The 24,379-nt window shown below is 34.7% G+C and overlaps 1 protein-coding gene across 1 annotated transcript in view; it reads right to left on the bottom strand.

Moving 5' to 3' along the window:
• Window positions 1–24,379, bottom strand: part of SP4 (Sp4 transcription factor) — a 75,032-nt gene that overhangs the window by 21,375 nt on the left and 29,278 nt on the right. Inside the window, exons 4-5 of the mRNA XM_045564449.1 lie at window positions 8,466–8,694; window positions 3,927–4,126 (exon numbers count right to left, since the gene is read on the bottom strand). Of these exons, the coding sequence (XP_045420405.1) occupies window positions 3,927–4,126; window positions 8,466–8,694 (429 nt within the window). The remainder of the gene's footprint in view (window positions 1–3,926; window positions 4,127–8,465; window positions 8,695–24,379) is intronic.

Below are 24,379 nucleotides of genomic sequence, written 5' to 3'. Positions count from 1 at the left end.
AACTCTTTCTTCATTCATAGTAAGTCAATGAGTTTCTACTTATAGTTGTGATTAGACATTGAATAACATTTGGTTCTTGCCATGAATGATGAAGACTTCCCACTTATATTAATTGCTTAATCAATACTTATTTTAAAAGATATTTTTCATATTCTTTTGAACAAATTTAATAAACACTTATAACGGAAGTTATGTTAAGGGAAGGGGGCAGAGGAGAGAGGTAAAAACCTACCTATCAGGTATAATGAACACTATTTGGGTGATGCGTGACTGAAGCATTATAAAAGCTACCCATGTAACAAAAAACGTCTGTACTCCCTTAATATTTTGAAATAAAAAGTTATTATGTTAAATCTTTAAAAGCAACAACTATAATTATACTGATACCAAGCTTAATATTTTTAGGGTTAATATGTTTTAATTAAACAATTCTGTGTATGATGTATTTAAGGCATTTGAACCAGTGAAAATGAAGTATATTCAATTCTACTATCATCAAGCTAGTAGATGATGATAATGGTGTGGATCATTTTTAAAAAAGATGTGCCATAAATCATTCATATTTGGTTCTGAAGTATATGCAAATATAAACCCTTGAATAAATTTGCTTTGTATATAGGCATGAGTGTGGATGTGTAACAGAGGGGGACTTCACAAACTCATCATTTCTCAGACAAAATGATACAATCGCAATGTGAGGTTCCAAATCAAACAAAGTGGCAATTTTTCTTGGCTTCCCTAACCCATCCCACTGCTAATCCGGGGTGGAAATACTGCATCCTTTCATACAGACAAAAATAACAGAGCATTTTTCTAAAACAGACATCAACATTGTTACGGGATTAATTTTAAATCACATCATATTTGCCAATGTCAATGGTGAGGTGGCCTTACAAGCCTCAATGCAATACCATACAGAAAGGTTTTGAAGCTTCTTTTTAGAATTAAAATGCACAGGTTTAGTGCAATGCTAACTCTTTCAAGGATTGAGCCAGTATACTTATATAGGTTGAGTATTCCTAATCCAGAAATCCAAAACCCAAAATGCTTCAAAATCCAAAACTTTTTGAGCACCAAATGTCAACACAAGTGGAAAATTCCATATAAGTATTTAATTTTGTTTCCTGCATAAAATCATTAAAAGTATTGTATAACATTACCTTCAGGCTATGTGTATAAGGTGTATATAAAACATAAGTGGGCCTGGCCAGGTGGCTCACGCCTGTAATCCTAGTACTCTGGGAGGCCGAGGCGGGTGGATCGCTCGAGGTCAGGAGTTCGAGACCAGCCTGAGCAAGAGTGAGACCCTGTCTCTACTAAGAATAGAAAGAAATTATCTGGACAACTAAAATCTATATAGAAAAAATCAGCCGGGCATGGTGGCGCATGCCTGTAGTCCTAGCTACTGAGGAGGCTGAGGCAGTAGGATCGCTTAAGCCCAGGAGTTTGAGGTTGCTGTGAGCTAGGCTGATGTCATGACACTCACTCTAGCCCGGGCAACAAAGTGAGACTGTGTCTCGAAAAAAAAAAGAAAAAAAAAAGCATAAGTGAATTTTATGTTTAGACTTGTGTCCCATCCCCAAGGTATTGCATTATATATATGCAAATATTTCAAAATCCAAAATGTCAAACACTTCTGGTCCTAAGCATTTCAGATAAGAGATACTCAAACTACACTTATTTGTGTCACTACTTTATGTACATATCAGATAACTTATATTTATCATCTTTAATAGATTTTATTTTTTTCTTTTCTGACACTACTTTCTAATCTTAAAATGGAGCTAATTTCTCACAGTGTTGCTGTTAGTATCAAATGAAGTAATACATTCAAAACATCTGAGATATGGTAGCTGACCAAAAATGTCAGTTCTATTTCCCTTTTTGTCCCACGTGTACCTTGGTACAAGTTAAAGTCTAATTCAGTAATTTACTCAAATTCATTTAATAATTAAATATTGAGTCCCTGATATGTACCAGGCATGCTCTCAATAGAGAGGGTGGGTGTTCTGAGCAAAAAAATGAAAACTGCTCTACCAAATGTCAAGACTTAATACAGGCCCGGCGTGGTGGCTCATACCTGTAATCCTAGCACTCTGGGAGGCCAAGGCGGGAGGATCACTTGAATTTGAGACCAGCCTGAGGAAGAACAAGACCCCATCTCTACTAAAAATAGAAAAAATTAGTGGGGCCTGGTGGCAAGTGCCTGCAGTCCCAGCTACTTGTGAGGCTGAGGCGGGAGGATTGCTTGAGCCCAGGAGTTTGAGGTTGCCGTGAGCTAGGCTGATGCCATGGCACTCTACCCAGGGTGACAGAGCAAGACTCTGTCTCAAAACAACACCACCAAAAGACTTAATATAAACCTACAGCAGTTAAAATAGTATTGTATTGGCATAGGAACTGACAAATAGATAAAAGCATCCAAACGGAGAACACAGAAACTGAGCCACACTTAAAGGAGAAACTGTATAAGGGAATTATCATTGCAAACCAATAGAGAAAGAAGGGGCTACAGCAAAAATGTTTTTCCGTATGGAAGAAAATTAAAACTATATCCCCATTCATTCCATCATCACAAAGAATTCCAAGCTGATAAAAGATCAATATTACGAAAACAAAACTTGAAAGCTAATAGAAGAAAATCTTTTTAAAAATGTTATGATCTTGGGATAGGAAAAAACATTCATAACAAAAAGCAACAGCAAAAGAAAAGATTTATATTTGACTAACTAAAAATGTAAAACTTCCATATGATAAAAAGCACAAAAATAAAAGACTAGCAATACAGGAATAAACTGTAACATAAAAATCATATGAATAAGAAGGAAAACAACTCCAAAGAAAATGAGAAACAGAATAAACAGAAGAAAATATAAATGACCAATGCACATGAAATGATGCTTAATCTCACTGATAATCAAAAAAAATGCAACTTTAAAAAATGAAAAAACATTTTAGATTGACAAAACTGAAGCAGAGATTGTAACAGCCACCTCAGAGATTCTTTAGCCATTATCTAGCAAAATCAAACATATACATTCTCTGTGATCCAATAATTCCACTTCTCATACATGTTAACTGTATGTTCACATCAGCAAAGTTTATGATAGCAAAAAAACAAAAAAAGTCTAACAATAACCTCAACAGTTTGGGAAGCAGATGAATACAGTGTGGTAGTCATGTGATAGAAAGAAATACATCTATGCAAATATGCATCCATATAAACTTCAATAGATCTCAAAATAAAATATGTAAAATTTATAATTCCAAAACATATTATTTAACATTTCATAATATATACAAAACAATATTTTATATATAGATCAATAATATATGTAAAAGTATTAAAAATGTACTAAAAAACTTAGACACGTTAAATTCATGGTAGCTGCTGTCTTTCAGAGGTGGAAGGGCAAAGATGATGTTGACTTTATAAATCATTTGTTTTATTAAAAAAACAGAAAATATAATATTAACAACAGCCAATTCTGAGTGAGGGTTATTAGGTGGATGTTTGTTATATTATTCTTGATACTTTGGTGAATTTTCTAGATTTGTTAAAAAAAAAAAAACTAAAACAAAACTAATGAAGGTCACCATTAAGATCATAATTGAACTCTCTTTTCACCTATTTAAACACTTATGAAAAATAGTATGTGATTTCAACATGCTAAGAATACAAGATAAACAAATGGAATAAATCCCAGGTCATATAAATATGCTGATAGAGCTTACAAAAAGTAGAATATATCTTAGAAATGAAGTAAAGAATTTCGATCTTAAACATCTTCCACATAACTGCTAAAGTGAATGCTTTCCTCTTCATTTGCATGTTTCCAATCTGACAGCTAAATTATCACTAAAACTTTTATCTAAACACTGAAAAAATAAGTAAAAAGTACAGGTCCTAAAATAAACCAACTAACCTGTATGGGTTCTTCTATGTCTTTGAAGCTCATCACTTCTTGTGAATCTTTTGCCACAAAACATCCAGTTGCATATAAAAGGTCTTTCTCCAGTATGCCAGCGAAGATGTGCTCGTAGGTGAGATGTTTTGCCATAAACTTTTCCACATCCTTCAATGTGACAAATATGCTGTTTCTTTTTTCCTGGTTCATTACTGCCTCTAGCAAAAACAAAAGCCAAACAAACATTAATTACATTACCAAACACTAGGCTTATAATTATGGAAAAAAAAGAATCAAGGTGATTAAATGATGCTTTTCTGAATAGGTTTGTTTGACCATGATGCCATAATTGTAGCTAAAAATTTCCACTAAAGGAAAAATAAAACAAGTCTGTGTACTAAACACAAAACTGCTATGAAAATGAGTTAATCTGAGAGTTTATGCTCTACTATGAACTTCATGTTCTTTTCCTAGTCAGCTCTTCCCTTGGGGAAAAAAATCTCTTTAGGCTTTTCAAGGCACTTCAAAATTCTCCTCTAAACTACTAAAAAGATAGCCAACTTCAGTCAGAAGTGTAAGGTGCAGTTTTATCTCCAGCAGGACAGTGTGAAGAGTTCCATGGACCTGCTTCCCACTGAAACTGGTGAAAATTAATAAAAATAAAAAACACCATTTAAAGTCTCTGGAAATGGTCCTACGAGCAAATAACAGCAAATAAAGAAACACTTATTCAAGAAAATCTCACAGAACTCGGTAAGAACAGTGAGAGCCTGTGACCCAACACTCACTCCTTCCCTTCTCCCTCCCACCTCCATGACCCAGGCACATTATGGACTATTGTAGCCAAGAATAGGGATCCCTCTCTTCCCACCTCCCAGTCAGAGGGCTAGCTCCCCCAGGAGACATCTGCATTTCTCATCCTAACCCCAGGTACTTGTTGCTGAGGCTCAGTTCCAAGCAAGTGTGGGTGAAATCCAGCCCTCAACCTTGAGGCTCTACCTTGGATGTGGTGTGATGAAAATGCTGAGGTCCAGACTGCTCTTGACCCGGCCCATTCATAATTCATCACGTGTAGGTTCTAAGTCTGCAGAGGCAAGCTAAGAAGACCTGAGGCTACTTCTGCCCCTGCCACCAAATGCTCAGCTCCTAAAGCAGGGTTATCACTCAGAGAGAAATGTGTCATTGTTCCAAACCCCAGCTGGAGAGCCATGACTCAGAAATTTTAGCCAGAGGGAGAAGCACACCAAAAAACAGAGAGTTCCAAATCTCTTCCCAAAGGAACAGACTCCATTTGCTACAGAGTGTGAAGTTCAAGTCTAAGGGTGCTCTCAAAAAAACTGCAGATTATAGCAAAAGGCAAATGGGAAGAGATTAATAGACTCATTGGAGATATAGGCTAAACTGCAGGCTGGCTATTTTGTCAAAGAGAAGCGAGTAAATAAAGCTGAGAGGAGCCTTCCTGGGGTCAGAATAAATGTCAAACACTGAGATTCTTAGAAAAGGTCAACAAAATTAACAAAGCTTTAAGCTATACTGACCAAGAAAAAAAGAGAAGACTCAAATTAATAAAATCAGAAATGAAAGAGGAGACATCACTACTAACCTTACAGAAATAAAAAGGATTACAAAGGTATTCCTATGAACAATTCTATGCCAATTACTTAGATAACTCAAAGGAGATGGACAAACTCCTAGAAAGATAAAACTGACTCAAGAACAAATAGATAATCAGAATAAACTTATTACAAGTAAAGAGACTGAATTAGTAATTAATACTACTCTCCAGAAAAGCCCAGGACCAGACAGCTTCATTGTTGAATTCCACAAAACACTTAAAGTACTAATACCAATTTTTCACAAACTCTTCCACAAAATATAACTGGAGGGGATACTCATTCTGTAAGGCTAGTATTAACATTTCCAAAACCAGAAAAAGACATTACAAAAAAAGAAAACCACAGACCAATAACTCTTATGAGTATGGATGTAAAAATCCTTAACAAAATACTAGCAAACTGAATCCAGAAACATATAGAAAAAATTACATACCATGACCATGTTAGATACATCTCAGGAATGCAAAAGTGCTGTAATATCTGACAATCAATTAATATACTATATTAATAAAATAAAAAACAAAAACCACATTATCAACTCAACAAATGCACAAAAGCATGACATAATCCAATATTGTTTCATAAAAATACTCAACAAAACAGGAATAGAGGGAGCTTCCTCAACTTGATTAAGGGCCCCAGAACTAACAACGTAGTTATGCTTTTCTCTTAAGTATTAATAGAAACAAAACAAGGATGTGTAATTTTGCCAATTCTATTCAATACTGTACTGAAGGTTCTAGAGAGGGCAATTAGGTAAGAAAAAGAAATAGAACTCCTCCAGAGTGGAAAGGAAACAGTAAAACTATGTCTATTCACAGATGCCATCACCTTCCATATAGAAATCCTAAGGAATCCAGTTAAAAACTATTATTACTAATGAAAGAGTTCAGCAAAAGTTACAGGATATAAAATTAATATACAAAAATCAATGTATTTCTATACACTTGCAATGAATAATAAAATAGTTCCATTTACAATAGTATCAAAAAGAATAAAAGTGGAATAAACTTAACAAAAGTGTAAATCTTATACTCTGAAAACTACAAAACACTTATGAAAGAAGTTGGAGAATAGCTGAATAAATAGGAAAACATTCCACGTGCATGAATCAAAACACATAATATTGTTTAAGTTGGCAATAGTCTCCAAATTGACCTACAGATTCAGTGCAATTCCCATTAGAATACCATCTGGCTTCTTTGTAGAAACTGACAAACTGATTCTAAAATTCACATGCAATTGCAAGTGTTCCTAAATAGTCAAGACAATTTTGAAGAATAACAAAGATGGAGGGCTCAAATTTCCTAATTTCAAAGTTATTACAAATCCAAAGTAATCAATCAGTATGGTACTGGCATAAAGACAGACATATAGATCAATAGAATAGAATTGAGAGTCCAGAAATAAGCCCATGTGTCTGTCTATGGTCAACTGATTTTCAACATGGGTGGCACAATTAAAGCGGGAAAGGATAGTTTTTTCAACAAATGGTGCTAGATGGACCCTTACCTAATACCATATACAAAAGTTAACCCCAAATTGATTAAAGACCTAAATGTAAGAGCAAAAACCGTAAAACTCTACCTCCCACCAAAAAAAAAAACCCCCCAAAACCTAGGAATCTTCACAACCTCAGAATTGGCAATGGATTCTTAGATATAACACCAAAAGTGGAACCAACAAAGAAAAAAGTAGAAAAAACTGGACTTCAAAATTAAAAACTTTCGTGCTTCAAGGACACTATCAAGAAAGTATAAAGACAATTCACACAATGGGATACAATATTGTAAATCATATATCTGATAAGGGTCTTGTATCTAGATTATATAAAGATATAATTCAATAATAAAAAGACAAATAATATAATTAAAAATTGGCAAAGGATCTAAATAAACATTTCTCCAAAGATATACAAATAGCCAAAAGCACATGGAAAGATGGCTCAACATCATTAGTCATCAGGAAAATGTAAATCAAAACCACGTTAAGATACCATTTCAGACCCAGTAGGATAGTTATAATCAAAAAGTCAGATAATGACAAGTACTGACAATGATGTAGAGAAACTGGAACCCTCATACATTGGTGGTGGAAATATAAAATGGTTCAGCCACTTTGGAAAACAGTCCTCAAATGGTTAAACACAGAGTTGCTGTATGACCCAGCAATACCATTTCTAGGTATATAAATGAAAGTGAAATGAAAATATATGTCCACACAAACACTTACATGAATGTTTATCATTGATCATAACAATCAATGAGTGAAAATAAACTCAAATGTCCATCAAGTGATAATATAAACAAAATATTGTATATCCATGCAATGGAATATTATTTATCCATAAAAAGGAATGAAGTACTCATAACACCATAATATTGCCTGAACCCTGAAAACATTATACTAAATTAAAGAAGCCAGTCTCAAAAGACCACATATTGTATGACTCCATTTACATGAATTGTCCAGAATAGGCAAATCTACAAAGAGAAATTAGCTTAGTGGTTGCCTAGAATGGAAATGCTGAGGAGATGAGAGGGTGATGTCTAAAGGATATAGAATTTCTTCTGGAGATGACAAAAAGTTTCTAAAATTGATTATGGTTACAGCTACATAACTCTGAATATATTTAAAAACCACCAAATTGTACACTTTAAACGGATGAATTGTGTAAGTTTTATATCAATAAATCTGTAAAAATTTTGCATTATACATGAGAAAAGAAAACTATCCTTAAAAAGTGTAAGGTACAAGGCAAAGGGCCACTCAAATTCCATTCCTAAAATAGATGAACTTAATTCCCTTCGTAATATTATATCTCAACTTCCGGACTGCAAAGGTAGTGAGGTTCTAGTGTCCAAAGTACCTAACCAATGACTTAGCTTTAACTACTATTTTATGCCTTCCACAGAGAGAGAGTTTAAGATAGAGCACTTACCTTCCTTCTCCTTCCCTACAATTAGGGCAGGAACAAGCAACTCTTCGAAGCCTCTTGCCAGGTTGTACCTCTTGATCAGAAGTTTGCTGGCCTTGCTGCAAATGCACTTGTGTGAGTTGGTCAGGACTAACAGCACCTATCGTTGCATTAGCAATTCCTCCAACTGCTACAGTTACAGGGGCTATAGTAGCTTGCTGGACTTTTACTCCATCTTGTCCTTGCTGCTGACCTAAAAAGGAAGAAAAAAAGTATTATAATGTTTTCTATTTCTAAAGAAGGGATAAAAAATTCCAAGTGGACATTTTAAAGCAAACACATTTGTTCTAATAATCTGTGTAAAGTACAAAAGTAAAGGGGTCAATGTGTCAATCCTCCTAAAATATTAATATAATATTCTTACTTTAGGAGCTCAGGTTGCCTCTTTAGATGATAGGACTATACATAAATCATTTAACCCTCTTTATGGCTTAATTTCTCTCTCCATCTAAAAAATGAAGATAATAATACTCCCTACACCTACCTACCACACTGAAGTACTGTAAGGATTCACGAGACATTTGAAAAGCACTCAGATGAAAGATGCTATATATACACAAAGCATTATTAACATTTCTACGTAGGTAACGTATCTCATTCATGCTGAGAAAATACAGGAGTGAAAAGTCACTAAACAAAGGATTAAGTTTTATGGACATTTCTCATTTCTACATAGTGTAAGTATATATGTCTTTACTGATTAGCCATATTTTAGTAACACAGAAAGTGTTTTTTTAAATGCACAACCACCTATGATGATTACATATTGTCACCATAACCATAAAAAGACATTTAACATATTATTACTTTATTCACTCACGCTATATAGCTTAGATTTCATCTGTCAGGTTAGTACATATACCAGCTTGGCTTCTTCACTTAGGGAAAAATATAATAAATAATACATAATATGACCAAAAAATATCTATTTGCATGGCTTGACTTTATCCTGAAGTACAATGCCATATAATTACCTTTTCATTCTTAGAGTTCTACACTCTCCATCAGGTGTGAGAATATCAAGTACGTGAATGGACTGAAAACACCAATTTATAAAGGAATGCTCCCACCTCAGAGAGTTGATATAAGGATTAAATGAAGTTAATTTTTTAAAAATTCTTTATCACAGTGCCTGGCACAGAATTGTTCATTACATGTTAGCTATTATTACTATTACTCTCCACTGAGCTGGGTGGCAATAGAAGAATAAAATATGCTAGCTGAAATAAACATGTGGTACTTTAAACTTATGGAGCAATCAAGAAAAGCCAATAAAAATTACCAAGTGGGAAAATGGCACACATTTTCTATATAAGATTATTAGTAAACCTCTGACTCTCCCAGTCAAAGTCAAGCTCACCCTCCTCTGTGTATCCACAGCACTCTGAATCCTTTTGGTAGCACCTACAACTAAAATACAAATTACAAAATATATTTTGTCACTGTTTTCCTAAGGATACAAACCTCCACTGAAGTTTACATTTTGTTCACCTTTGACTTTGCATGGTGTGATAAGTAAAGCAGTGTAAGTGAAGTCAGAAATTGTTAATTTATCACTGTGCACTCGGAGACCCTCAGTTTCCTCAACTCTAAAATATTAACACTGACCTCCCTAAATTCTTGTCCCCTACCCTATCTATTTTAAAGAGTTGTTTCTGAAGATCAAGTTGATTTTCCAAGGGTAAAGGCTATAAAAACTGCAAAGCAATACATAAATGTAAAGTAAAATTATTACGTCTCAGTGTATCTTTTGAGCACATATTCAGTAAAACCAGATCCCTTAAGGATGACCTTGACTAAGCAAACTATTCAAACTATTTGTGTGCCTATTAGCACAGTGATACACATACTCCCTGTTTACTGCAAAAAAAAAAAAAAAAAATGCATTTCTGGAAATGGGAGTTCTGTTTGAACGAGCACTACACAAAGTCTTTACTGCATGGTCCCTATGGAGATGCAGGCAGTTTAAGTTGGCAAGTAATCTTCACATCCCATGAAGTCATAAGATATTTCTGGCCACAATTTTTCCAGCTACTATTCATACAACAGTTGGTCGTTTCTTTCAGGTTGCAATGATATTTAAGATAACCTTCATTATGTTAAAGAACTGCTAGGGATTTCTGATCCCTCAGATCCCTTGACCATTTCCTTGAGACACTCCTCAAGCCTCCATGTTATCAGTGTTTACTTATTCAGTGCCTAAACAACTTGGCAAGTTCTTTCACTGAATAATGCTAGGCAAATCATATTTGAGTTTATATATATTTAAGCCTGATAACTGACTTCTTCACCTAGATGTCTCACAGAGAGCTCGAGTTCAACATACTAATTTTCTTTCATTTCCACTGCTAAATAAGCCATCAAACCACAGCAAGACCTTCAAGGTCCTGCTTAAGTTTAATTGTATCTACCTTTCAGACCTCATCTTGTATTAGTCTCTCCCTTGCTCCTTCTGCTCCTGATATACTGACCTTTCTTTTGGCCCTCAAACAAATCAAGCTCATTCCCTTTTTAGGGCCTTTGCACATATTCTCCAGTCTGGGTACGGATGCCTTTGCACCCAGATCTTTGCATAGTTGATTCCTTATTAATATTCTGGTCTCAGTTCCAATCGCTACTCTTTAGAAATACCATTCCTGACCACACCATCTAAAAGTGGTTCCCCTCAATATATCTCTATATCATTACCTAGTTTTGTCTTGTCTTAAAGTATCTTGTCTTTTTATTCTATTTTTTTTCTGTCTTCATCTCACTTCTGAATGTTAAGTGCTGTGAAAGCAGGGATCTTGCCTGCTATGTTCACTGCTGTAACTCTAGTATCTGGAACAGTGATCAAAACATAGTAGCCATACAATAACATATGCTTAAAAAAATGAAAGTTTAAAAATGAAAAATGAATTTATCTTCCAATCTTGCTTCTATTAATACTAATGCCCCTGTTTGGCTACTCCTGTTCTCATTACTCACACTCAAAACCTTAAAATGTCAACTTGTAGGCTACTTCTTTCCCCATTACATCCAGCCACTGTCAAGTTATAAAGGTGCTCCTGTGTAACAGCTCTTGCACTTATCTTTCTTTCGCCAGCATCATCACCCTGATCCAGGCCCTTGTTACTTTGTGCCTTTACTAGCCTAAATGGACCCTTCCCTCCTATCCCATCCTGCAGACTTCTGCCAGAAAATCAAAAAGTGGTGTTCTGATCATCTCACTTCCATGCTCATTAACTTTCACTCATTCTCCATTGAACAAAGCCTAACATTCAAAGTATACCCCACACAATCTTAGTTCCTGGTTCACAGACTTCCTCCTAATGGCCAAATCCAATGCACATTTTCTCAGTGAGCAATGACAAGATTGCTCTGCTGCATTTGACACCACTGACCACTACATCCTTCTTGAAACTTGACTCTCTGAGCTAACATTCAACCTTCTCAGAAACCCCTTCTTCTCTGTTAGCTCTTTAAAATCAGCATTTACATCAAAATTTATGTCACATTCTTAAGAGATTTACCTACACTGGTTGTCTTTACGCATCTCTCATTCTCTCCTCAAACCACTGAAATTAAGCATATATCCCATCACTCTGCTAAAAATCATGACAGAAGTTAACCAATAATTTGTTAGTAAACCCAAAGATATTCTTCCCCTCGCTATTACTCCAGCTCTCTGGAGCCTCTGGAGCTGCTAATCCCACTCTCTTCTTGAACTGCTCTCCTCCTTGAGCTTCACTCATACTGCTCCACACCGGTGTTCCTCCTACTCCTCTGACCACCCCCACTTCAATGTTCTCGTCAGGCTCCCCTTGCTCCATTCTTCCTAGGCTACTCTCCAGGGTTCTGACTTCTCAATCTAACTCTCTTCTTGGATGATCTCATCCACTTTGATAACTTGTAATACCATGTGTAAGCTGATGTCTCCCAAATTTGTACCTTCTACTCAGGAGTGTCATACTCTTACTGTCATCTGCCAGGGAACATTACCATCCCAGATTGCTCACAAGCAATCTAAGAACAAGACAGGTTACCCAACTTTCCTAATCTAGCTCTTTCTCATTAATCAAATAGAAAATGTGGAAGTCATTCTTGACTCCCCTCCATCTCCTTCATCCCTCACAACAAGGGCAGCTATCATTTTATATCCACTACGTGGTACGGCACTTTACTGCATGCTTTACATATGTTATATTATTTCACTTACTCCTTACATCCCTACAGGCTGAATAGTCTGTTCCAATTTTAAGATAAGGAAACTAAGGTTCTGAGGGGTAAGTAAAACATCCAGGGTCACAAAACGAGTGAGTGACAGAGCTGACATTTGAACCCGGATCTAGCTAACTCCAAAGGCTAATCTCTTTTATGCTGTATGTATTACTTTTGTTGATCAACAATCCCTGTTGAGTGTATCTCTTCAAAATATCCCAAATTTGTCCATTTTCTCCATTGATTGTACATTAGTACAGGGCCTTATCACCACTATATCAGTTTTCTCCCTTCCAATCTCCATACTGCAGATTTAGTTCCCTCAAAAGTCAATGGGCCCTCCACACACTCACAGTAAGGTCAACATTTCCTAGCATAGTAGATAAGCTCTTCATAATTTAGCTCTTGCTTACTTTTATAGCTTCATCTCTTGGCACTCCTCCTCCACTCCCACTCTCACCACTACCTACAGTGAACTCCTATTTCCTTTAACATTCCATGTTTGATTGGCTCTGGGCCTTTAAGTAATATAGCTGGAATATTCCACATTCTTCCACCCAAAATCTCCATCTCCCATCATCTAGCAAAAGCCTATTCCTCTTACAGAATTCAGTTCATATGTTATCCCTTTGAGAAGTCTTTCTGATTAAGTTCCTCTCTGAGTCTGGCTCAGATATCTCTTCCTTATTTTCCCATATCATGTGCATAATTTTATTATAATAATGGACAAGCTATATAGTGAATGTATATTATGAATGACTGATTATTTATTTTGTCTTTCCAACTAGACTGTAAATTATTGGTCTTCGGGAGCTAAGTAAGCCTCCTTTCATTTTTCCTTCCTAAAAATGTACTGCCTGGGTATGCTAGACTTATGAACACATGATCAGCCCATGTGCTAGTGGATGCTGTCACTATGTTAAAATTATGAGTACAAAAATTTCTCTTGAAGTATAATTTTTTTAGTAGGATGAGTTGGATACAGTATGACTTACTAACTAGAGAATGAAATTTGCATTAATAAGACTACTACTAGTTATAAGTCAATCAGGAAAATTAGGACTATAATAAAAAACAAGCATAGGAAAAGCTGTTAGATGGGGGGAAGCTGGTTTGTTGAAATGGCTATGTATTCAATTTGTCAAGAAAAAACTGGCGATAAAAATGTTAAAATATATAGGAAGCTGTGCCAATGACAGTGCTGGTGAGAATGTAAAAGGTAAGTCATTATAGAAACTATATATTTACATCTATAAAACACCATCAATATTGGAATCACTGAAGGGAAGAAGTTACTTATTATTTCTCCTCTGAAACTTTAGTTTCTAACTTCTCTCCTACCACTAAAACTGTGTTATAAAATAATTCTTAAAATAACTCAGGATTTCTTGGTATTGTAACTATACATCATGGTGGAACAGATTGAGGATGGCCCTTCTTTTCTTTCTTCCACACTGCCAGAGGTAAAAGCATTCCAAGGCTGCTTGGAGCAGCTGAGCCATCTTTCTTACTCTTTGTTTTTTCATTCTGCTTTTTTCAAATATAGAAACTGGGCCAAGCTAAGGGGAAGGGGGGGGGGGGTACTGCAGTTGGTTGGTAGGTAGCAAGATATTAGATTGCTGGATACTCAACAATGTCTAGAATGGGTGTTTGAGAAAAACTTTGTTTCTCACACATTTTCCTTTGGCATAAATAGTCTTTTGCCTCAATATAGTAGTAAAGATCTGAGACCTGAATTTCAGTTTAGAGGAAGAAGGAAAAGTAAGTTTAACTAGAAAAGGAAAATGGCATATTCCACATAGATTAGCCCAGTTCTCTGGATTTTGAGGCAGTGAGCCTGCACCTAAGCCAATAAATTCTGACCTGAATTTCAGTATACCTAGCTCCCTAAGGGACCTCAAGGATTGGTAGAATTCGAATTTAAGTATTCCTGGTTTTGCTAATCAGATACCATACCTCATTCCATTATAATTTTAATCATAAACTATTTCCAACAAAAGCTGGTCAACAGAGGACATCTGTGAGCTTTTGTCATTTGTCCCTTAGCTAATGAAAGTTCCTGTTGTACTGGAAATATTCCATGAATGTTTTCTAAATAAAGTGAATGATAACCTAAAATCCATATAAACATAGAAGCTTTCTTACAAAACTAGGCCAGCAGTATATCATAGGACTACTAGATGACAGCTAGTTTGCAATACACATGCAACACAAGTGGCAAGACAGTGAGAAACCAAACAAGTAGATATTTTACCACAATTCCCTCCTGATTCACTGATATAGCATTCAGATCATTTAGGAGCAGATTCCAGAGTATAAATCACAATCTTGCCACCAAAACCATGTACTTCTCTCTCAGGTATCAAATCTATCACATAACATTTGCAACCCATTCTTTTCTGAAAAGAGTATTACAAAAATTTTTTACTTTGAAAAGTTGCAACTAAGCTTGCCATTTAGAGGCTACGCTAAGATTTCTCCCTTTCTAACTATTTTGAGGAAAGTAAATTGTTTAGTACTACAAACACATACACTTTTTCTTTTTCTTCTGATTTTAAGACCAATGCATACTCACCACAGAAAAATATGAAGGAGAAAAAATAATGTATATAATTACTCATAGATTACCACTAATATCATTTTGATGTAATGATCTAATCTTTGTTCTAATCTTTACTCAGTGCATTTTGACACTAATGTAATTCTACTACATAACAATTCTGTAGTCTGCTCTTTTATTTAATAATATATGTACTTCCAAGTTACTACAAATTCTTTTAAAATAACATAATGGTACAATATTTCATCATTTACATATACCATAATTTACAAAACCATTAGTCTACTAGTAGACATTTAAATTATTTCCACTTATTATGAGTAATACATAAATAACATAAATAATGAGCAACTTGAACAAAAATATTTTTTCTTCTTATTTCCAAGCGAGAGAGTCCTAGAATTGAGATTACTAGGTCAAAGGGTATGAAACATTTATAAGACTTTATACAGATTACAAAATTACAGAGGTATATATAAGAGTTGCAATCATTTACATTTCCACTAGAAGTATATGAGAATCCTGATGCATCTCATGCACAAGAGAAATTCAGTAGGATTTTAAAAAGCATTTAGCAAACAAAAAATTGATAGCTACTATGCTTTCTAACAGAAGCAATTCCTATTCTCACCTCTAATATTTTATATTTCCTGAAGGTCTAAATCAATGCAATAAAATAACTAGATAATAGAGCTATACAAGAAATAAAGAATTAAAGGGAAGTAACAAAAGTGTTATGATTTACAAAAGATATAATTATATATTTGGAAAACTATGGAAAATTATTAGACAAACTAATGATACATTATTAAAATATGACATTTCAGCAAGATGGCCAGATAAGAGATCAACATAAGAAAATCAACAGTTTTCCTCTACACCAGCATTAAACAACTCAAAAAGAAAAAGAAAAAAATATTCCAATCATAACAGTGACAATGAATACCTAAGAAAATCTAATTAGAAATGTACAAGATCTTGAGGAAGATTTAATAAAGGACAGAAACCAAGACCTGAATGGAGAGAAATATATGTCCTTGGATGGAAAAAATCATTATTATAAATGTGTCAACTTTTCTAAAATTATTCTATGAAGTAAATGGCAATCACAAATTCAAAAATTTTCCATGAAACTCTAGTTGATTCAACATGTGAAAGATTAACTAAGACAATTTTGAAAAAGCAGAAGAGTAGAATAAAGATATGTTATAAAGCTATAGTAACAGCTTAGGACTAGAATAACAGAACTAAACACACAGACTAAAACAGACTGTGTGTGTATGTGTGTGTGTGTGTGTGTGTGTGTATAAATTTAGTATTAATAAAAATGACACCTCAAATCAGAGAGAAAGGAGGAAATAACCAAGTGTTTTGGCTTGAGACTATTAGCCATCTGGGTGTACACAGGGTGGAGGAGAAGGTTTAGATCTAAATCTCTTACCATTCACAAAAGTAAATTGCAAACAGTTTTTTTAAAACTTAAATGTAAAAATCAAAACAAAACATAAAATAGAAATACTAGATCAAAATACAGAAGAACTGCACGGTCTTCTTATACAAGATCTACAAACAAAAGACAAAGGAAAATACTGATAAATTTAACCATATCAAAATTTAAATTTCTGAGCCAGCCATGTTTACTCATGCCTATAGTCCTAGCACTTTGGGAAGCTGAAGTGGAAGGATCACTTGAGGCCCAGGAGTTCGAGAGCAGCCTAAGCAACAGAGCAAGACCCTATCTCCGCAAAAAATAGAAAAATTAGCCAGACATGGTGGCATGCGCTTGTAGTCCCAGCTACTCGGGAGACTGAGGCAGGAGGATCACTTAAGCCCAGGATTTTGAGGTTACAGTGAGCTATGATCATGTCATTGAACTCTAGCCCTCTAGCCTGGGCAACAGAGTAAGACTCTGTCTCAAAAAAAAACAAAAAAAAACCAAGGAAAAAAATTTTAATTTCTTAAGACAAGTATACAATTCCATCCTATCGACTGCTTATACCAAAGTCTGTGGCATCATTCTTATTCTTTATTCCTGTCTTTCTTTCACACTCTGTTATCAAAACTCTACTGACTTCTTCAAAACACATCCAGGATCCAAGCATCACCCCTATTGCTTGCACCTTTGTCCAAGGCAGCATTTTTTTCTTTTGCTTGATTATTACAATTGCTTCTTAACTGGTCTCTCTGCCACCACTGCCCTCCTTTCTTCTACGAGTCCTATAATTGCCAGAAAAATCATCATAAAATGTAAAGTCAGATCATGTCACTTCTCTGGTTAAAATCCTGCAATGGTGTCCCATTTCACTCAGAGTAAAAGCCAAAGGCCTCATAATTGCCTACAAGGTCCCATGTAAACTAGCCACCCATTACCTCCCCAATTTCATCCCCTGGCTCACTCTGCTTCAGCCATGCTGGGCTCTTTTCTGTTCCCTGAACACACTTGGCATGGTCCCAAATTTGGGCTTTTGCAATCTCTGCCCAGAATGGTCTCTCCCCAGTATATGTGTATGTTCAACTTCTTTACTTCCTATAAGTCTTTGGTCTAATGTCACCTTCTCAATGTGGCCTACCCATCCTGACTGCTCTATTTGAAACTGTAATGGCCTCCTCTCCTCAGCAATCCCATTCTACTCATACTCTGCTTTTCTTTTAACACAGACCACAAAAGGATATTCATTGCAACAGTGTTGGCAACAGTGAAAAATCAGAAATAGCCTAAATATAACTACGGATTGAGGAATAGATAAATAACTGTGGAACAGACATGCAGTGGGATAATCTGTAGCCATCAAAAAGAATGAAAGAAATCATTATGTATTAACATAAGATAATCCTTTAAAACAAATAGTTATGTGAAAACAATCAAAGTTGCTGATAAATGTTTACATTATGATGTATACCCTCACAGGTACTATATATTTCCTACAATGACATTCACATGTGGTAAATAAATGAGAAAAGGTCTGAAAAGATATATAAAAAACTGATTAAGAATGTTTCTCTCTAAAAAGGCATCTGAGATTAGGGTACGGTCAATGAGAGCTTTAGCCATACTTGTAACAGTTACAATTCTTCTTCCTAACAAGAAAAATGTTTCCATGTATTACTATGACAGCATTATCAAAGACTAATTTTAAAAGGAAAAAAAAACTTTAATAATTAATAGACCCAATATGGCATTTTACTGCTTTTATCTGTATTTATTTGATTCCTAATGGAGTTGAACATCTTTTTCAAATATTTATTGGCCATTTGAATATTCTTTCTGAATTGTGTGTTTATATCCTTTTCCATTTATCCATTAGGACTCAGGTCTTCTTTGTGTAGCTCTATTTATTAAAGACCCTTAATCTAATTTGTTGAAAATATTTTATATGGTGCATAAATTTTAACTATATACATTAAAACCAAAAGAAACATGGCTTGGTTAACTATAAAAAACATTTTAAAAAATTCTGACACCTTAATAACATTTAAACATACAGGAACATGGGGGAAAGTAAAAATAATAAAAGATGAAGGTATAAGTTACTGCCAATTTCCTTCAACTCCTACTAATTTGATTCTTTTAGTATTTCATACCAATCCTTTGAAAGAAGTAGGACAGTTATTAAAATTTCTATTTTATAGATAAAAAAATAGACCCAAGATAATTCAACTAGGCCTTATTTCTTCTTATGGAAAAAAATAATTTGCAAGGTTTTTTCTTACAGTGCATACATAGCAAGTAACATTATTGTATAGGTAAGATAGACCCACAAATTTGAAAAACAAACAAAACAAAACCAACTATTTATCTATCTACCTGTAAATAAGTTAATCAAACTACTAGTTCATTGAAAATGACCTATTTAATAATAGTTATACAGCAGGTTCAAATATTATTTTAGGTATATGTGTTTCATAATTGTGTTTTGTGTCCACAGCCTAGGGGGTGAGGTTTTCTATTAGAATTGACCAGGAGAAACAAAAATTGTTGATTTCTATGAAATAAAACTTGCAGGGGTAGGCGGAGGTGGCAGGGGAAATTTTTAGTGTTCTGAATACTACTAAAATGATCCTTAACTCAGCCAAATCTATTTAGATTGATTTCCTTTACAGATTAAACTTGTAGTCTGCCCAAACAAATGTCTAAGGGACTCTGAAAGAATATGTTTCCCTACATTGCAAATAACATTCAACAAACATACTCTGAATAGGATTTGGTTTGCTTTATGATCTGACTTAACTGAGGAGGCTGTAAACATAAAAAGATAACCAAACATGTGGCTGGGAGAATGGAGAGGAGAAGTGGGGAGTGACTGCTAATGGGGGTTTGTTTCTTCATGAGATTATGAAAAGGTTCTAAAATTAGATTGTGGCAATGGCTGTGCAACTCTGTGAGTAAAAAGAGCCACTGAATACACACTTAAAATTGTTGTACTATATGGTATATGAGTATCTCAATAAAGCTTTTTTTAAAAAAAAAAAAGTAACAGGATTCAAAAACTTCCTAAAAATTTTATTTTTGTTGGTTCTAAATCCCTTAAACCAGTGGTTCTCAAATGAAGGTATATTTTGTCTCCCAGGAGATATGTGGCGATGTCTGGAGACACTTTTGGTTGCCAAAACTTGAGAGATTACTGGTATATAGTGAGAACAGAGGTCAAGGATGCTGCTAAACATCTTAAAGTACACAAAATAGACTCCCAAAATGAAGAATTACTTGGCCTAAAATGTCAGTAGTGCTGAAGTTAAGAAATCTGCTGAAATTCAGAATCAGAATAACTCAAATAATGTTTATAGCTCTCATTCATATCATTATAAACAACCATAACCAAAATCAAATACATGAAAAATTAAAATATGGTACATTTGTGTGATACCTATAAAAACTACAAACTACATGAGTCTCCATAAAAACAGAAACTACATTACTCTGAACTAAAGCCTCTGCAAAGAGAGTAATATAAGCTTGGGAATAAGCTATGACAGCTTTGATAGACATATGACTGGAGAGATTCCAAGGTATACTGGTAATAAAAATAATAATAGCCTAGGTTTTGAAAATTATGCTTATTAATTACAAAATACTTCTTTGCCTTATGCGAAAACTGCAACTATCCATTTTCCTACAGATGAACAATAACCTGAGAATATTAAGGAATGAGTGCTCTCTGTACTTCTTAATTGAAGGTAAACCATATTAGCCAATGACTTCCAGGACTATTAATATACTGTGGGTCATGTAAACTTTGTAAATTAATACTAAGGTATTGAGGAGGCACAAGAGACAGTTTAGTAGAGCCTACAGGTTAAACAGAGCTTTGAGATCAAGCAGACCTATGTTTGAGTCCTGATTCTCTCTGCAGTTTCTTCCTTTGAGGACCTGGAGGTAGTGGGAATTAACAGATAATGTATATAGCACACTTAGCACAATGTCTGGAATGATAAACACTCAAGAGGACTGTTAATTCCAATAAAAGTGAAATTGCAAAATTTATTAAGACAAATACTTAGTAACAGCCATTCACATTTCCCTAAGTCCTGGATCTGTTGAGGAAAACCTAATACACAAGTGAAATCTATTCATTCAACAAACATTTCTTGAGTACCTGCTACGTGCTTAACACTGCTGGAGAAATAAAGATGAGTAAAATCTGACCTGAAAGTTTCACCTGTAGGAGAGACAAACTCAAATAAATAATTATAGTATGTGCAAAAACAAAAATGTGAATAAGATAAAACCTCAAGTAGTACAAAGTACAGTGATTTACTCAAGGAGAAACAATGAAGGCTTTATGGAGGAGACAGAAACCACGACATGGAAAGAATAAAGGTAAATGGGAAGGCAACAGAAAGGGCATATTTAAAGGCATTAACTCTGAGAAAACACACTGCTGGAGATTAAAGTTCAAAGAAGTGAGGGGTTAATGATGGAGTTGGAGGGACAGATCAGGAAGGGCCTTAATTAATAAACTGGTTTAAAAAAGTGAGTTTCAGCAGTAAGGAAGGGGTCGTTGTTAAGGTGTCATGCCCATCGTTCCCAGCCCCAATCCACAGAATAGCTGTCATTAGAGTTTACTAAATTTATGAAATGGCATGAATTTCACTCAACTATGATACTTTACACTTATGCTTTGTTACCTAATGCTCTAAGAGTCAGGGAGGTTTGTAAATTTCACAAGCTTACACAGCTGCTATTAAGTAGCAAACTCAAGATGTGAACCTAGGTCAGCCTGAATCCAGAGCTCAGCACTCTTTTCCAGTTGGCTACACTTTATCCCTGCAAACTGGGGATATTATTTGGACTTTTGAGGCAATTGAGAGTTAGAGGTACACATTGTAACATCTGTCTACCAATTCTGATGCCTGAAAATGTTGCTCTTTTGAAACTCCCTGCACTAGGAAGGAAAGGCAACTCCAGTCACTTAGAATCTGCTATTGATGGGGCATGGTAGGTGGTAGTTAGGCTTTTGTCCTCCCACTTAAATTCCCAGGAGGCTGCCATTATTCATGCCTTACCATCAAGAGCAGATGTAGACATTTTAAAAAATGAACCCTAAACTTCACTAATGATCTGATACCTACCAAAGTCAAAAAAGTGTGAGGAAGAACTCACATATTCCTACAGAATGAGTACACTGAGGAGGGGCACCTAAGCAGAATTAAGAAGCACAAAGAACACTGACTGTAAGAAAACAAACACCAGTGGTATCCAAAGCTTTTTACTCTTTAACCCTATCACTACAAATATCTTGACATCATAACCTGATATATTTATTTATAACCTGTATGCATATAATAAATGCATATCAATATGTACATTATAAAACTTACATAAAGCAGTCCCCAACCTTTTTGGCACCAGGGACTATTTTCATAGAAGACAATTTTTCCACAGACAGAGACTGGGAGATGGTTTTGGGATAATTCAAATGCATTACATTTATTCTGCACTTTATTTCTATTATTATTACATTGTAATATATAATGAAATAATTACACAACTCATAGGTTGGGGACCCCTGATTTAAATGATTTGATTAGAAAAATAAGTTCTAGCCTGCTTTCTAATTCAGAGAGGACTGCCTTTCAGAATATCATGAGCAAGGCATAAAGATTAAATAAACTATTAAAAACAAACATAAACCCACCCAGACACACTGGCAAAAGTTTGCCCACGGAAACTGCTAAAAGTCCACAGCTAAGGTTGCTCAAAACCCACTATATTGGTATGGTCTGAAATGGTCATAATTTGATTTGCATATCAATCTATCTACCTACATGGGAAAAAGTACTGAATAGTAACAATTTATCACTATTTATCTAAAACTGTCATCTCTGTAAAAAAAAAAAAAACATACACACACAACAGTAACTGGAGGACAATATCCTAGCTATTACAAAGATAAACCTTTTCACATACTTCACACATCACCTGCTGACAGATTGTTACTCCAACAGACCACCTACCTCCCCATGCTCTGAGTCCACGCTTATCAATTGATTTTGATTATTATCTGGTTTCTCAGTACATTGGCACCAGGAATACAAGATTAAGAGCATTCAGTAATTAGAAAGATTTGTCTCTGAGCTTATATTAAAAAGAAAAAAACAGTATTCTAACTTATAAATCAGCCTCTTGTGAATCCTGATTTTATAAACCAATTTTTTAGAATCTAATCACTGAAAGAAAATCAGTTCCTAAAATTGCAAAGCTAGAGACTAAATCATAGATCTATTTTCACTTTATCAAATAAACACCTTAAGCCCTACTTTAAAACAGAAAAATTACCTATCTTAAATATAAATCATCATACAAATATACACAAATTTCAACAATGCAATAAGAAATTTAATTTAAAAACAGGCTAACAATTTTTAGAGATTACATGGACAAATATAAGTAGCTTACAGATTATGCTAAAACATACAAAATATACAGCGAGTCATAATGATTAAATGTTCCTGAGTAAGAACTTTGGGAAAAACAGTGGTAGAAACCCCCAAATTAATGCCCTAGAGATTGGCAATACCCTAGTGTCATGAGGAAATTAATAGATCTCCATAAATGCCTAGTTTAAAAAAATATGATACTGGCCCTTACGTTTAACTATTTAAGTGTGTCCCCACTTATTTTCTAGAGCTCATGTTCCACAGAAAACTTTGTTTATTTTCTTATGCTTAACTTAGCAGTAGTATTGTTCCTACAATCTATCACTGGAATAATGATTCATTAATGAAAAAAATCTCTGATGTTAGTATTAGTAATAAAAGTTCACATTTTCCTCCAAAGTTATTTGGTTGTAGAGTATTAGTAGGCAATTCTCACGGTTACAAATTAATAAGTGGCACACAAGTAAAAGAACCCATTTAGTATATACTTTTCTTCCTCAAAATTAGGAGGTTGGCACATAAATCCAATGTAAAAAGAGGCTCCTGTTTATGCATCCAGTCCAATTTGCTGCAACAAGCATTTACTGCGTGCCTCCCAAGGGCTAGGCATTAAAAATGATGGGAATACACAGATGAATAAGGCAGGAGTTGGAGAGAAAAGCTCAGTCAAAACAAAGACATACACTCCACTCTGACTCCTAGTTATTTCTACTGATTCTCTCTTTTACCCAGATAACTGTCAACTATTCTCACCTCTCTGCTTATACAGGGAAAAGTTTATGTTGAAGAAACCCTTCTCAGCAGACAAACCCTAGAAAGATCTGAATATTTTCCTTAAACAGAATTGGCAGTATTTACAAAAAACAAAAACTCAAGATTTCTAATTTTCTCTCATTCTATTCATTCTACATTGAATCATAGTCATTTAAGATGGTGGTGAAAAATAAATAAAAAAATACTGGACTACTTCTACATAGGATTTTAAATAGTCTTTAAAGTTTTAAAGCTCCTTCTGGTCCTTTTGAGGTAAAATGAGTCCCTGTAGGTAGTAATGAATTTATAGAACCTCTATCACCAACTTTTATCCCACACTAGGCTCTATCACCTCTTTAAAGTTTTTATAACATGAAAAGTCTGCAATTGGAAGCCTATGAAGGTTGTGAGGAAGGAAACAGGAGTGCACCAGATCTGGGTTTTAGGAAAACTCTGAAATTCAAGTATAGACTAGACATGTGAAAAA

The sequence above is a fragment of the Lemur catta genome, chromosome 11 (assembly GCF_020740605.2).
Source record: "Lemur catta isolate mLemCat1 chromosome 11, mLemCat1.pri, whole genome shotgun sequence".
Lineage (NCBI taxonomy): Eukaryota > Metazoa > Chordata > Mammalia > Primates > Lemuridae > Lemur > Lemur catta.
This window is presented reverse-complemented; position numbering and strand designations above follow the sequence as displayed.